This window comes from Mustelus asterias, chromosome 3 (genome assembly GCF_964213995.1).
Source record: "Mustelus asterias chromosome 3, sMusAst1.hap1.1, whole genome shotgun sequence".
NCBI classification, from domain to species: domain Eukaryota; kingdom Metazoa; phylum Chordata; class Chondrichthyes; order Carcharhiniformes; family Triakidae; genus Mustelus; species Mustelus asterias.
Window position 1 is genome coordinate 2969010 of NC_135803.1, and position 14567 is coordinate 2983576.

At 55.9% G+C, this 14567-nt stretch overlaps 2 protein-coding genes across 2 annotated transcripts in view; both read right to left on the reverse strand.

Moving 5' to 3' along the window:
• p3h2 (prolyl 3-hydroxylase 2) overlaps positions 1-14567 on the reverse strand; it is a 152309-nt gene that overhangs the window by 29822 nt on the left and 107920 nt on the right. The window contains exons 4-6 of the mRNA XM_078204268.1: positions 8665-8796; positions 5761-5903; positions 750-839 (exon numbers count right to left, since the gene is read on the reverse strand). Coding sequence (XP_078060394.1) covers positions 750-839; positions 5761-5903; positions 8665-8796 — 365 coding nt within the window. The remainder of the gene's footprint in view (positions 1-749; positions 840-5760; positions 5904-8664; positions 8797-14567) is intronic.
• ccdc50a (coiled-coil domain containing 50a) overlaps positions 6606-14567 on the reverse strand; it is a 352068-nt gene continuing 344106 nt past the window's right edge. The window contains exon 13 of the transcript XR_013496235.1: positions 6606-6658. The gene's annotated coding sequence lies outside the window, so the exon portion shown is untranslated. The remainder of the gene's footprint in view (positions 6659-14567) is intronic.

Here is a 14567-nt window from a genome sequence, read left to right on the forward strand (position 1 = left end):
ATCACACACACACACAACACGGCACCCGCATCACACACACCCAACACAGGGGGAGGAGGGCGAGGAGGGAGGAGGGCGAGGGGGGAGGAGGGCGAGGGGGGGTGAGGAGGGCGAGGGGGGGTGAGGAGGGCGAGGGGGGTGAGGGGGGGTGAGGAGGGCGAGGGGGGTGAGGAGGGCGAGGGGGGGTGAGGAGGGCGAGGGGGGGTGAGGAGGGCGAGGGGGGGTGAGGAGGGCGGGGTCCTCTGTGAATCCTCTCCCCCAGAGAGCAGTCGGGGCTGAGGATCACTGACTTTATTCAGGCCGACTTAGATGGGTTTCCATTGAGAAAGCTGTCGAGAATTATGGGAGGACAGGGCAGCCATGTTATACTGAACAGCAGGATGGGTTTGAGGGGCAGAATGGCCTACTGTGTGTGTTGCCATATTGTAAAGTTCCCTCCATCCTGTCCGATGAAGCGTTCTCCCAGCTCGGATCTCTCCGCACTGACAGTGCAGCAGGTTTGGGGCACGGATCTCTGGTGATCTTCTGGGATTTTGATGAAATCCAGGTGGTCGGTGTTTGAATTTCCTGCAGCCTCAGAGATGGCCCCTCCCTCACAAAACTGACTGAGGATTGGGGCAAAGAGAGAGACAGAGCAGAGGCCAATGTGGTCTGTGCCTGAGGAAGGTGACATCAGCAATACATAGGTCACAGGTCACTGTGCGGCTCACCCAATCAGATGCCAAGGAGCTGATGGTTGAAGTACTTACTGGATCCAGGTACAGGAATCCCAGGTCAGTGCTGACTGAGAGCAGAACCTCCTTCTCCAGCTGATACCGCTTCATAAACCAAACCAGATCCTGCAGACAACACACACACTATCAACCAACTCCCAAATTATCCCAAACCAATATCCCGGCAGCTTTCTTAGTTTTCAAAACAGAAGGTCACGGGTTCAAAGCCCACTGAAAACCGAGAGCACAATCTCCAGCCTGACACTCTCAGTACTGAGGGAGTGCTGCACTGTCAGAGGGTCAGTACTGAGGGAGTGCCGCACTGTCAGAGGGTCAGTGCTGAGGGAGTGCTGCACTGTCAGAGGGTCAGTACTGAGGGAGTGCCGCACTGTCAGAGGGTCAGTACTGAGGGAGTGCCGCACTGTCAGAGGGTCAGTGCTGAGGGAGTGCTGCACTGTCAGAGGGTCAGTGCTGAGGGAGTGCCGCACTGTCAGAGGGTCAGTACTGAGGGAGTGCCGCACTGTCAGAGGGTCAGTGCTGAGGGAGTGCCGCACTGTCAGAGGGTCAGTACTGAGGGAGTGCTGCACTGTCAGAGGGTCAGTACTGAGGGAGTGCCGCACTGTCAGAGGGTCAGTGCTGAGGGAGTGCTGCACTGTCAGAGGGTCAGTGCTGAGGGAGTGCCGCACTGTCAGAGGGAGAGTACTGAGGGAGTGCCGCACTGTCAGAGGGTCAGTGCTGAGGGAGTGCCGCACTGTCAGAGGGTCAGTACTGAGGGAGTGCTGCACTGTCAGAGGGTCAGTACTGAGGGAGTGCTGCACTGTCAGAGGGTCAGTACTGAGGGAGTGCCGCACTGTCAGAGGGTCAGTGCTGAGGGAGTGCCGCACTGTCAGAGGGTCAGTACTGAGGGAGTGCTGCACTGTCAGAGGGTCAGTACTGAGGGAGTGCCGCACTGTCAGAGGGTCAGTACTGAGGGAGTGCCGCACTGTCAGAGGGTCAGTGCTGAGGGAGTGCCGCACTGTCAGAGGGTCAGTACTGAGGGAGTGCGGCACTGTCAGAGGGTCAGTACAGAGGGAGTGCCGCACTGTCAGTGGGTCAGTACTGAGGGAGCGCCGCATTGTGAGAGGGTCAGTGCTGAGGGAGTGCCGCACTGTCAGAGGGTCAGTATTGAGGGAGTGCTGCACTGTCAGAGGGTCAGTACTGAGGGAGTGCTGCACTGTCAGAGGGTCAGTGCTGAGGGAGTGCTGCACTGTCAGAGGGTCAGTGCTGAGGGAGTGCCGCACTGTCAGAGGGTCAGTGCTGAGGGAATGCCGCACTGTCAGAGCGTCAGTACTGAGGGAGTGCTGCACTGTCAGTGGGTCAGTGCTGAGGGAGTGCTGCACTGTCAGAGGGTCAGTACTGAGGGAGTGTCGCACAGTCAGAGCGTCAGTACTGAGGGAGTGCTGCACTGTCAGAGGGTCAGTGCTGAGGGAGTGCTGCACTGTCAGAGGGTCAGTACTGAGGGAGTGCCGCACTGTCAGAGGGTCAGTACTGAGGAGTGCCGCACTGTCAGGGGGTCAGTACTGAGGGAGTGCCGCACTGTCAGAGGGTCAGTACTGAGGGAGTGCCGCACTGTCAGAGGGTCAGTATTGAGGGAGTGCTGCACTGTCAGAGGGTCAGTGCTGAGGGAGTGCCGCACTGTCAGAGGGTCAGTATTGAGGGAGTGCCGCACTGTCAGAGGGTCAGTACTGAGGGAGTGCTGCACTGTCAGAGGGTCAGGACTGAAGGAGTGCTGCACTGTCAGAGGGTCAGTATTGAGGGAGTGCTGCACTGTCAGAGGGTCAGTACTGAGGGAGTGCCGCACTGTCAGAGGGTCAGTACTGAGGGAGTGCAGGGGGGAGAGTGCGGGGGGAGAGTGCGGGGGGAGAGTGCGGGGGGAGAGTGTAGGTTCCAGGGGGAGTGTGTGGGGTGGGGAGAGTGAGGGCTGCAGGTGGAGAGTGCAGGTTGCGGGGGGAGAGTGCAGGGGAGAGTGTGGGGGGAGAGTGCGGGGGGAGAGTGCGGGGGGAGAGTGCGGGGGGAGAGTGCGGGGGGAGAGTGCGGGGGGAGAGTGCGGGGGGAGAGTGCGGGGGAGAGGGCGGGGGGAGAGGGCGGGGAGGAGAGGGCGGGGGGGAGAGGGCGGGGGAGAGGGCGGGGGAGAGGGCGGGGGGAGAGGGCGGGGGGAGAGGGCGGGGGGAGAGGGCGGGGGGAGAGGGCGGGGGGAGAGGGCGGGGGGAGAGGGCGGGGGGAGAGGGCGGGGGGAGAGGGCGGGGGAGAGTGAGGACGGGAGAGTGCGGGGGAGAGTGCGGGGGAGAGTGCGGGGGAGAGGGCGGGGGGAGAGGGCGGGGGGAGAGGGCGGGGGGAGCGTGCGGGGGGAGAGTGCGGGGGAGAGTGTGGGGGGAGAGTGCGGGGGGAGAGTGCGGGGGGAGAGTGCGGGGGGAGAGTGCGGGGGAGAGTGAGGGGGGGAGGGTGGGGGGAGAGGGCGGGGGGAGAGGGTGGGGAGAGAGGGCGGGGGAGAGGGCGGGAGGAGAGGGCGGGGGGAGAGTGAGGCGGGGAGAGGGCGGAGGGAGAGGGCGGGGGGAGAGTGCGGGGGGAGAGTGCGGGGGGAGAGTGTGGGGGGAGAGGGCGGGGGGAGGGAGTGCGGGCTGCGGGGAGGGAGTGCAGGCTGCGGGGAGGGAGTGCGGGCTGCGGGGAGGGAGTGCGGGCTGCGGGGAGGGAGTGCAGGCTGCGGGGAGGGAGTGCGGGGGGAGGGAGTGCGAGCTGCGGGGAGGGAGTGCGGGCTGCTGGGAGGGAGTGTGGGCTGCTGGGAGGGAGTGCGGGCTTCGGGGAGGGAGTGCGGGCTGCGGGGAGGGAGTGCGAGGGGAGGGAGTGCGGGGGGACGGAGTGCGGGGGGAGGGAGTGCGGGCTGCTGGGAGGGAGTGCGGGCTGCGGGGAGGGAGTGAGGGCTGCGGGAGGAGGGAGTGCGGGCTGCGGGGAGGGAGTGCGGGGGGAGGAAGTGCGGGCTGCGGGGGGAGGGAGTGCGGGGGGAGGGAGTGCGGGCTGCGGGGGGAGGGAGTGCGGGCTGCGGGGAGGGAGTGCGGGCTGCTGGGAGGGAGTGCGGGCTGCTGGGAGGGAGTGCGGGCTGCTGGGAGGGAGTGCGGGCTGCTGGGAGGGAGTGCGGGCTGCTGGGAGGGAGTGCCGGCTGCTGGGAGGGAGTGCCGGCTGCTGGGAGGGAGTCCGGGCTGCTGGGAGGGAGTGCGGGCTGCTGGGAGGGAGTGCGGGCTGCTGGGAGGGAGTCCGGGCTGCTGGGAGGGAGTGCGGGCTGCTGGGTGGGAGTGCGGGCTGCTGGGAGGGAGTGCGGGCTGCTGGGAGGGAGTGCGGGCTGCTGGGAGGGAGTGCGGGCTGCGGGGAGGGAGTGCGGGCTGCGGGGAGGGAGTGCGGGCTGCGGGGAGGGAGTGCGGGCTGCGGGGAGGGAGTGCGGGCTGCTGGGAGGGAGTGCGGGCTGCTGGGAGGGAGTGCGGGGGGATGGAGTGCGGGCTGTGGGGATGGAGTGCGGGCTGCGGGGAGGGAGTGCGGGCTGCGGGGAGGGAGTGCAGGCTGCTGGGAGGGAGTGCGGGGGGATGGAGTGCGGGCTGTGGGGATGGAGTGCGGGGGGATGGAGTGCGAGAGGAGGGAGTGCGGGGGGATGGAGTGCGAGGGGATGGAGTGCGACGGGAGGGAGTGCGGGGGGAGGGAGTGCGGGGGGAGGGAGTGCAGGGGGAGGGAGTGCGGGGGGAGGGAGTGCGGGGGGAGGGAGTGCGGGGGGAGGGAGTGCGGGGGGAGGGAGTGCGGGGGGAGGGAGTGCGGGGGGAGGGAGTGCGGGGGGAGGGAGTGCGGGGGGAGGGAGTGCGGGGAGGGAGTGCGGGGGGATGGAGTGCGGGGGGATGGAGTGCGGGGGGATGGAGTGCGGGGGGATGGAGTGCGGGGGGATGGAGTGCGGGGGGATGGAGTGCGGGGGGAGGGAGTGCGAGGGGAGGGAGTGCGAGGGGAGGGAGTGCGAGGGGAGGGAGTGCGAGGGGAGGGAGTGCGGGCTGCGGGGGGAGGGAGTGCGGGGGGAGGGAGTGCGAGGGGAGGGAGTACGAGGGGAGAGATTGCGAGGGGAGGGAGTGCGGGGGGCTGGAGTGCGAGGGGAGGGAGTGCGAGGGGAGGGAGTGCGAGGGGAGGGATTGCGAGGGGAGGGAGTGCGGGGGGGAGGGAGTGCGTGGTGTGGGGAGGGAGTGCGGGGGGATGGAGTGCGAGGGGAGGGAGTGCGAGGGGAGGGATTGCGAGGGGAGGGAGCGCGGGGGGAGGGAGTGCGGGCTGTGGGGAGGGAGTGCGGGGGGTTGGAGTGCGAGGGGAGGGAGTGCGAGGGGAGGGAGTGCAAGGGGAGGGAGTGCAAGGGGAGGGAGTGCGGGGGGATGGATTTCGGGCTGTGGGGAGGGAGTGCGGGCTGTGGGGAGGGAGTGCAGGGGGATGGAGTGCGGGCTGTGGGGATGGAGTGCAAGGGGAGGGAGTGCGAGGGGAGGGAGTGCAAGGGGAGGGAGTGAGGGGGGATGGATTTCGGGCTGTGGGGAGGGAGTGCGGGCTGTGGGGAGGGAGTGCGGGCTGTGGGGAGGGAGTGCGGGCTGTGGGGAGGGAGTGCGGGCTGTGGGGAGGGAGTGCGGGCTGTGGGGAAGGTGTGCGGGCTGTGGGGAGGGAGTGCGGGCTGTGGGGAGGGAGTGCGGGCTGTGGGGAGGGAGTGCGGGCTGTGGGGAGGGAGTGCGGGCTGTGGGGAGGGAGTGCGGGCTGTGGGGGGGGAGTGCGGGCTGTGGGGAGGGAGTGCGGGCTGTGGGGGGGGAGTGCGGGCTGTGGGGAGAGAGTGCGGGCTGTGGGGAGGGAGTGCGGGCTGTGGGGAGGGAGTGCGGGCTGTGGGGAGGGAGTGCGGGCTGTGGGGGGGGGAGTGCGGGCTGTGGGGGGAATGGTACATGAACACGGCTGGAAACTGGGTCTGAATAGAATCTGAAAGTGGATACACTCTGTCTCGCCTGTCATCACTCACCTGGCGAGGGGTAATTCTCTCCATATCCCCCTGCCCCTCCAGCACACTCTGGTAGTAAGCCAAGTTCTCCAACATATCCTCATCAGTCGGTTTGATCAGTAAGAAGGATTTTGTGGCTTCCAAAGCCTTCTCATAATTATGGACTGTGGGAGTGAGAGAGAGAAAAGAGTTCATTAAAATAACCTCCAGTGTTTCCCCATTAACCCCAGTGACGGCTAAAACAGAACAAAATCTCCACAACAGCAACAGAAAGAAAACCACTGGACCAGGATTCACTTCTCAAAAATTCAACTGTCGCCAACGGGTTTAATCAGACAAAGTCAGCATGGATTTACAAAAGGGAAATCATGCTTGACGAATCTATTGGAATTCTTTGAGGAGGTAACTAATGTTGACCGAGGAGAACCAGTGGATGTGGTTCATTTAGACTTTCAGAAGGCTTTCGACAAGGTCTCACATAACAGGCTCGGATGTAAAATTAAAGTACATGGAACTGCAGGAATGTCTTGAGATGGATAGAAAGCTGGTTAGCAGATAGGAAGCAAAGATTGGCATAAATGAGTCTTTTTCTGATTGGCAGTCAGTGACGAGTGGGGTTCCGCAGGGATCTGTGCTCGGACCCCAACTGTTCACATTATATATTAATGATTTGGAAGAGGGAACTGAATGTATTATCTCCAAATTTGCAGATGATACAAAGTTGGGTGGGAGGGTGAGCTGTGAGGAGGATGCAGAGATGCTTCAGTGTGATTTGGACAGACTGAGTGTGTGAGCATATCCATGGCAGATGCAGCATAATGTGGATAAATGTGAGATTATCCACTTTGGTAGCAATAATAGGAAGACAGATTATTACTTGCACGGGTGTAAATTGAGAGAGGCGGATACTCAATAAGACCTTGGCATCCTTATGCATCAATCGCTGAAAGTAGCGAGAGGATTTGAGTATAGGGATAGGGATGTTTTGCTGCAATTGTATAGGGCGTTGGTGAGGCCACACCTGGAGTATTGTGTGCAGTTTTGGTGTCCTTGTCTGAGGAAGGATGGCCTTGCTATAGAGGGAGTGCAGCGAAGGTTTACCAGGCTGATTCCGGGGATGACAGGTCTGTCATATGAGGAGAGAATAAGTCGGATTATATTCGCTGGAGTTTAGAAAAGTGAGAGAGGATCTCATTGAAGCTTATAAAATTCTAACAGGTTTAGACAGGGTAGATTCAGAAAGAATGTTCCCGATGATGGGGGGAGTTCAGAACTAGGAGTCATAGTTTGAGGATAAGGGGTAAACCTTTTAGAACTGAGGTGAGGAGAAATTTCTTCACCCAGAGGGTGGTGAATGTGTGGAATTCACTCCCACAGAAAGTAGTTGAGGCCAAAACATTGTCTGATTTCAAGAAGAAATTAGATTTCGCTCTTGGGGCTAAAGGGATCAAGGGATATGGGGGGAAGGGGGGATCAGGATATTGAATTTGACGATCAGCCATGATCAAAATGAATGGTGGAGCAGGCTCGAAGGGCCGAATGGCCTCCTCCTGCTTCTAGTTTCTATGTTTCTATCTTCCCAACTGAAGTCACCGTCATTCTGTGCGTAGTGAGACCACATCTGGAATATTGTGTATGGTTTTGGTCTCCTTATTTAAGAAAGGATATAACTGTTTTGAAGCAGTTTACAGAAAGTTCACTTGATTGCTTCCTGCGATGAGGAGGTTTTCTTCTGGAGAATTTGGGTCTGTGTCCACTGGAGTTTAGAAGAATGATGTGATCTTATTGAGGGGATTTGATTGAATGGATGTTTCCTGTTGTGGGAGAGTTTAAAACGAGGGGGAGAGCAGTTTATGAATTAGGGGTCTCCCGTTTAAGACTGAGCTGAGAAGATTTTCTTTTGATGAGGATTGAGAGTCTTTGGAATTCTTTTCCCCAGAGATTGGAGGAGGCGGGGTCAGGGAATATTTTAGAGCAGAACAAGATACTTCACTCAGGAGATGAAAGATTATCGGGGGTGGAAGGTTATCTGGGATGAAAGGTTATCTGGGATGAAAGGTTAGTGGGCGTGAAAGGTTAGTGGGCGTGAAAGGTAAGTGGGCGTGAAAGGTTATCGGGGGTGAAAGGTTATCGGGGGTGAAAGGTTATCGGGGGTGAAAGGTTATCGGGGGTGAAAGGTTATCGGGGTTTTGGCAGCAATGTGGTGTTGAGGTTACAATCAGATCAGCCATGATTTTATTGAATGGAGAGCAAGCTCGAGGGGCCGAGTGGCCTACTCCTGTTTCTAACTTGTATGTTCACATAAATTTGAACATTAATTAACAGGTGAAAGATATCACAATCAAAAAGATAAATTTCACTTCAAATAGTCAATACATCAAAGATATCCCTCGCACAGTTACCAGCACTCGCATTATTTCCCACACAAAGCTGGAATGAGATGGAATCTCACCGTCTTTCTGGCCTTCGCTTTGTGGGATCTCTCACTTCCCATTCAATTACTTTGGCCCTTTTGTCCCATTCACCAGTTATCTTCTATCTTCCCAGTTCCCAGACATGGTTACCACCAACAGGGCAAAGGTCTACAAACTCTCTCCCACTCGGGCCCTGATAGTCCCAATGGCACAAAGTCTCCAGTGACCCACTTCCCCAATCCCTTGAACAAATTGCTCTGTCCTGCCAATGATGGGTATGATTTAATCCACAATCCCTCTCGTTTCCTCTCTTCAGAGTTCTGTCCTTTCCAACTACAAAACACAGTCACTGCAGAGACCTGCGTCAACACCAGGATCTGTTTGAACAGAAAACTCTTCTGTTCAGAGATAGCCTTGCTTGCTCCCTCTTTGCACAACTTCTCTGTGTTTTGAACTGTCTGCCAGTGACGCCCACATCCCAGGAAAACAGACAATTCCAAATGGAGCTGACCTCTGAAGTAGGAATACTGCAGGAAGTCGTAGTGCATGGACAGGTAGTTTTCAATGGGAGACAATCGCCCAGCTCGCGTTGCCAGCTCTCGCACACAGTCATGTTCACATTGCAGGACCTGGATGTAGTGATCTGAGTAGAAAGAGTCACATGACACCAAATTATAGATCAGAGTTTAAAATCAGAACAAAGCTCCCAGAACCGGAGAGGGGTTTTCAACTCCTCAAACCTGCTGCTTCATTAAATCCAATGGGGAGGCGATGGCCTCGTGGTACTATCGCTAGTCTATTAATCCAGAAACTCAGCCAATGTTCTGGGAACCCGGGTTCGAATCCCACCACGGCAAATGGTGGAATTTGAATTCAATAAAAAATATCTGGAATTAAAAATCTACTGATGACCATGAAACCATTGTCGAATGTCAGAAAAACCCATCTGTTTCACTAATGTCCTTTAGGGAAGGAAATCTGCCGTCCTTACCTGGTCTGGCCTACATGTGACTCCAGGGACACAGCAATGTGGTTGACTCTCAACTGCCCTCTGAAATGGCCGAGCGATTCACTCAGTTCAAGGGGCAATTAGAACACAGAACATAGAAAAAATACAGCACAAACAGGCCCTTCGGCCCACAAGTTGCGCCGGTCATGTCCCTACCTACCTAGGCTTATATATAGGCCTACCTATAACCCTCAATCCTATTGAGTCCCATGTACTCATCCAAAAGTCTCTTAAAAGACCCTATTGAGTTTGCCTCCACCACCACTGACGGCAGCCGATTCCACTCACCCACCACCCTCTGAGTGAAAAACTTACCCCTGACATCTCCTCTGTACCTACTCCCCAGCACCTTAAACACGTGTCCTCTCGTAGCAGCCATTTCAGTCCTGGGAAAAAGCCTCCGAGAATCCACCCGATCTATACTTCTCAACATCTTGTACACCTCTATCAGGTCACCTCTCATCCTTCGTCTCTCCAAGGAGAAAAGACCGAACTCCCTCAGCCTATCCTCATAAGGCATGCCAACCAATCCAGGCAACATCCTTGTAAATCTTCTCTGCACCCTTTCAATCATTTCCACATCCTTCCTGTAATGAGGTGACCAGAACTGAGCACAGTACTCCAAGTGGGGTCTGACGAGGGTCTTATAAAGCTGCATCATTATCTCCCGACTCCTAAACTCAATCCCTCGGTTGATGAAGGCCAGCACACCATACGCCTTCTTAACCACCTCCTCTACCTACGAGGCCGATTTAAGAGTCCTATGGACCCGGATCCCAAGGTCCTTCTGATCCTCTACACTGCTAAGAGTCTTACCCTTGATATTATACTCCTTCATCCCATTTGACCTGCCAAAATAGACCACTAGACAATTAGGGATGGGCAATAAATCCTGGCCAGCCAGCGACACACATATCCCATGAATGAATTTTTAAAATCTGATGTCTGATGGACTATTCCTCACTCACCTGCAATGTTTCTTCATTATGTTGTCAATCCCACTCCAGATCCCATTCTAACCCTCTTATTCACTTTCCTCTTGTCTTTCCCTTCATTTCCGAATCCCCTTGTCTTGCTCCCCAGTGTGTTCAGGTCCATCACAGTCTCTTCCATTCCCAATGACTCGGGCGTTAGCCCAGGGCCAGTGATCACGGATTCAAATCCCCATCCCGGAGCCTGTAATCTAGGCTGACATTCCGGAGTTGGACCAAGAGGGTGTTACAGGCCAGAGCTTCCAGCTTTCAAATGAAATGGGGCTCCATCCCGGGGGAATGTGTAAAATCCCGGAGCATTAGTCAGCTCCGCCTCTCCCTCAACCGCCCCTTCCTCCCACCATCTGCAGTTCTTAACTTCAGAAGTACCCTCACCTGATTGTAACTCTCACCTTCACCTGTGAGCAGTGACAGAGTGGACGGAGCAAAGAGACTGGCAGAAAGAAAATAAAACCGTGAATTTAAACAATTTAAATCAATCCTCTCGATCTCTGAGCTTTTCCTGAGGGTTGTTCAGATTCAAGTCAATTCTGATGTTTGATCCTCCCAACATTCAGGGCCCATCACCAACACTTAGCATTGGTGCCAATGTGCTGAAGGTTGTGATGGAAACCTCGTGTGGAGCGAGACTCGCTCTGAGCACCGGGGAGCCAGTCAGCAGCTGCGCTAAGAGGCCGCTTTATGAATGAGCTGAATAATTGACTCAATGAATGGTGACTGATGCCAGATTCACTCTCTGCGCAATCACACACCAGCATTCGCCTGGGCTCAGAGCTTAGACTCGTCACCTCGGGAAATAGCAGAGGAAAGCAATTAGAATTGTTTTTTTGTTTAAATAGCCAGCTGGCCAATCTTAATAAATAAAATTCACACAAGTCTCTGAACTCATTCCCGGCACCATCCAGTTCAGTTAGTTCGGGACTTCTACCATGTGGTTCAGGGACTTCCACATTCCTCAGTTATGAGTAAGTCTATCGCTACGCAGCCTGACCCAGTTGGATGAGACACTATCAGACACCCTCTCTCTAACCTTGTCTCATGGTCAAGGAAAGCTCTGATCCACTCACCAGCTCCCGAGTTCACCAGTGGCCCAGAACAGCTGATGCTGAAACTGCAGACTGACTCCCAGTTCATCTACAATTCAAGCCACGTTCAGATCACTGTCTCGTCATATTGGTCAGCTCATCTTTCTCTACAGTGAGCTCTGTCTGCCGTGTTTCTGCCCATTGCATCACCTCGCTGTGCTTCCATTGACCATAAATATCCTCTACATTAACAACAGGTCAGATAGAATAAGGAAGAGAGTGAGGAAGAGAGAGAGAGAAAGAGAAGGGGAATGGACATGGTTCTCAGAAGAGATAGAGAATGATCCTTCAGCGGAGACTGGAGAGAAGAGTGAGGATCATTTCAACAGGTAGATCTTTGCAACAGTAAATCAGCCCGAATGGAAGTGAATCTCGTATTGTCCAATCGCCTCTGACCTTTCTAAAGAACCTGGGTGGATGGCAGAACTGCAAAGCAGCTTCGTGTAAACCCAGTTCCGGAAGCTTCGGGTGAGGCAAGCTGAAGCTAGAATAAGCTGGGGAGGATGGTACAAACAGAAACTAATTGGATCAGATAGTGAGGTATTGATCAGACGACAACGTGATCACATTGACTGGATTCAGGAGCACTTGATCACAGCACCAGGTCAATTGATCGAGGAGAGCTCGGAGCAGCTGAGTGAGATTATGATGTTCACGCAATCCACAGGGTCCATCTCAGCAAAACCTACAAAATTCTAACCGGATGAGACATTGTTATACAGCGACAGACACATCGCCACCAGTAACGTTCCCGGTGTTATATAGTGACAGACCCGTCCCCACCAGTACTGTACCCCAGTGTTATACAGTGACAGACCCGTCCCCACCAGTACTGTACCCCAGTGTTATATAGTGACAGACCCATCCCCACCAGTACTGAACCCCAGTGTTATACAGTGACAGGCCTGTCCCCACCAGTACAGTACCCCAGTGTTATACAGTGACAGACCCGTCCCCACCAGTACTGTACCCCAGTGTTATACAGTGACAGGCCCGTCCCCACCAGTACAGTACCCCAGTGTTATACAGTGACAGACCCGTCCCCACCAGTACTGTACCCCAGTGTTATACAGTGACAGACCCGTCCCCACCAGTACTGTACCCCAGTGTTATACAGTGACAGACCCATCCCCACCAGTACTGTACCCCAGTGTTACACAGTGACAGACCCATCCCCACCAGTACTGTACCCCAGTGTTATACAGTGACAGGCCCGTCCCCACCAGTACAGTACCCCAGTGTTATACAGTGACAGACCCGTCCCCACCAGTACTGTACCCCAGTGTTATACAGTGACAGACCCATCCCCACCAGTACTGTACCCCAGTGTTATACAGTGACAGACCCGTCCCCACCAGTACTGTACCCCAGTGTTACACAGTGACAGGCCCGTCCCCACCAGTACAGTACCCCAGTGTTATACAGTGACAGACCCGTCCCCACCAGTACTGTACCCCAGTGTTATACAGTGACTGACCCGTCCCCACCAGTACTGTACCCCAGTGTTATACAGTGACAGACCCATCCCGACCAGTACTGTACCCCAGTGTTATACAGTGACAGACCCATCCCGACCAGTACTGTACCCCAGTGTTATATAGTGACAGACCCATCCCCACCAGTACTGTACCCCAGTGTTATACAGTGACAGACCCATCCCGACCAGTACTGTACCCCAGTGTTATACAGTGACAGACCCATCCCGACCAGTACTGTACCCCAGTGTTATACAGTGACAGACCCATCCCGACCAGTACTGTACCCCAGTGTTATACAGTGACAGACCCATCCCGACCAGTACTGTACCCCAGTGTTATACAGTGACAGACCCATCCCGACCAGTACTGTACCCCAGTGTTATACAGCGACAGACCCGTCCCGACCAGTACTGTACCCCAGTGTTATACAGTGACAGACCCGTCCCCACCAGTACTGTACCCCAGTGTTACACAGTGACAGGCCCGTCCCCACCAGTACAGTACCCCAGTGTTATACAGTGACAGACCCGTCCCCACCAGTACTGTACCCCAGTGTTATACAGTGACTGACCCGTCCCCACCAGTACTGTACCCCAGTGTTATACAGTGACAGACCCATCCCGACCAGTACTGTACCCCAGTGTTATACAGTGACAGACCCATCCCGACCAGTACTGTACCCCAGTGTTATATAGTGACAGACCCATCCCCACCAGTACTGTACCCCAGTGTTATACAGTGACAGACCCATCCCGACCAGTACTGTACCCAGTGTTATACAGTGACAGACCCATCCCGACCAGTACTGTACCCCAGTGTTATATAGTGACAGACACATCCCCACCAGTACTGTACCCCAGTGTTATACAGTGACAGACCCATCCCGACCAGTACTGTACCCCAGTGTTATACAGTGACAGACCCATCCCGACCAGTACTGTACCCCAGTGTTATACAGCGACAGACCCGTCCCGACCAGTACTGTACCCCAGTGTTATACAGCGACAGACCCGTCCCCACCAGTACTGTACCCCAGTGTTATACAGTGACAGACCCATCCCCACCAGTACTGTACCCCAGTGTTATACAGTGACTGACCCGTCCCCACCAGCACTGTACCCCAGTGTTATACAGTGACAGACCCATCCCCACCAGTACTGTACCCCAGTGTTATACAGTGACAGACCCATCCCCACCAGTACTGTACCCCAGTGTTATACAGTGACAGACCCGTCCCCACCAGTACTATACCCCAGTGTTATACAGTGACAGACCCATCCCGACCAGTACTGTACCCCAGTGTTATACAGTGACAGACCCATCCCCACCAGTACTGTACCCCAGTGTTATACAGTGACTGACCCGTCCCCACCAGTACTGTACCCCAGTGTTATACAGTGACAGACCCGTCCCCACCAGTACTGTACCCCAGTGTTACACAGTGACAGACCCGTCCAGACCAGGACAGTACGCCAGTGTTATACAGTGACAGACCCGTCCCCACCAGTACTATACCCCAGTGTTATACAGTGACAAACCCGTCTCCACCAGTACTGTACCCCAGTGTTATACAGTGACAGACCCATCCCCACCAGTACTGTACCCCAGTGTTATGCAGTGACAGACCCATCCCCACCAGTACTGTACCCCAGTGTTATACAGTGACAAACCCGTCCCCACCAGTAGTGTACCCCGGTGTTATACAGTGACTGACTCGTCCGCACCAGTACTGTGCCCCAGTGTTATACAGTGACAGACCCATCCCCACCAGTACAGTACCCCAGGGTTATACAGTGACAGACGCATCCCCACCAGTACAGTACCCCAGTGTTATACAGTGACAGACCCAT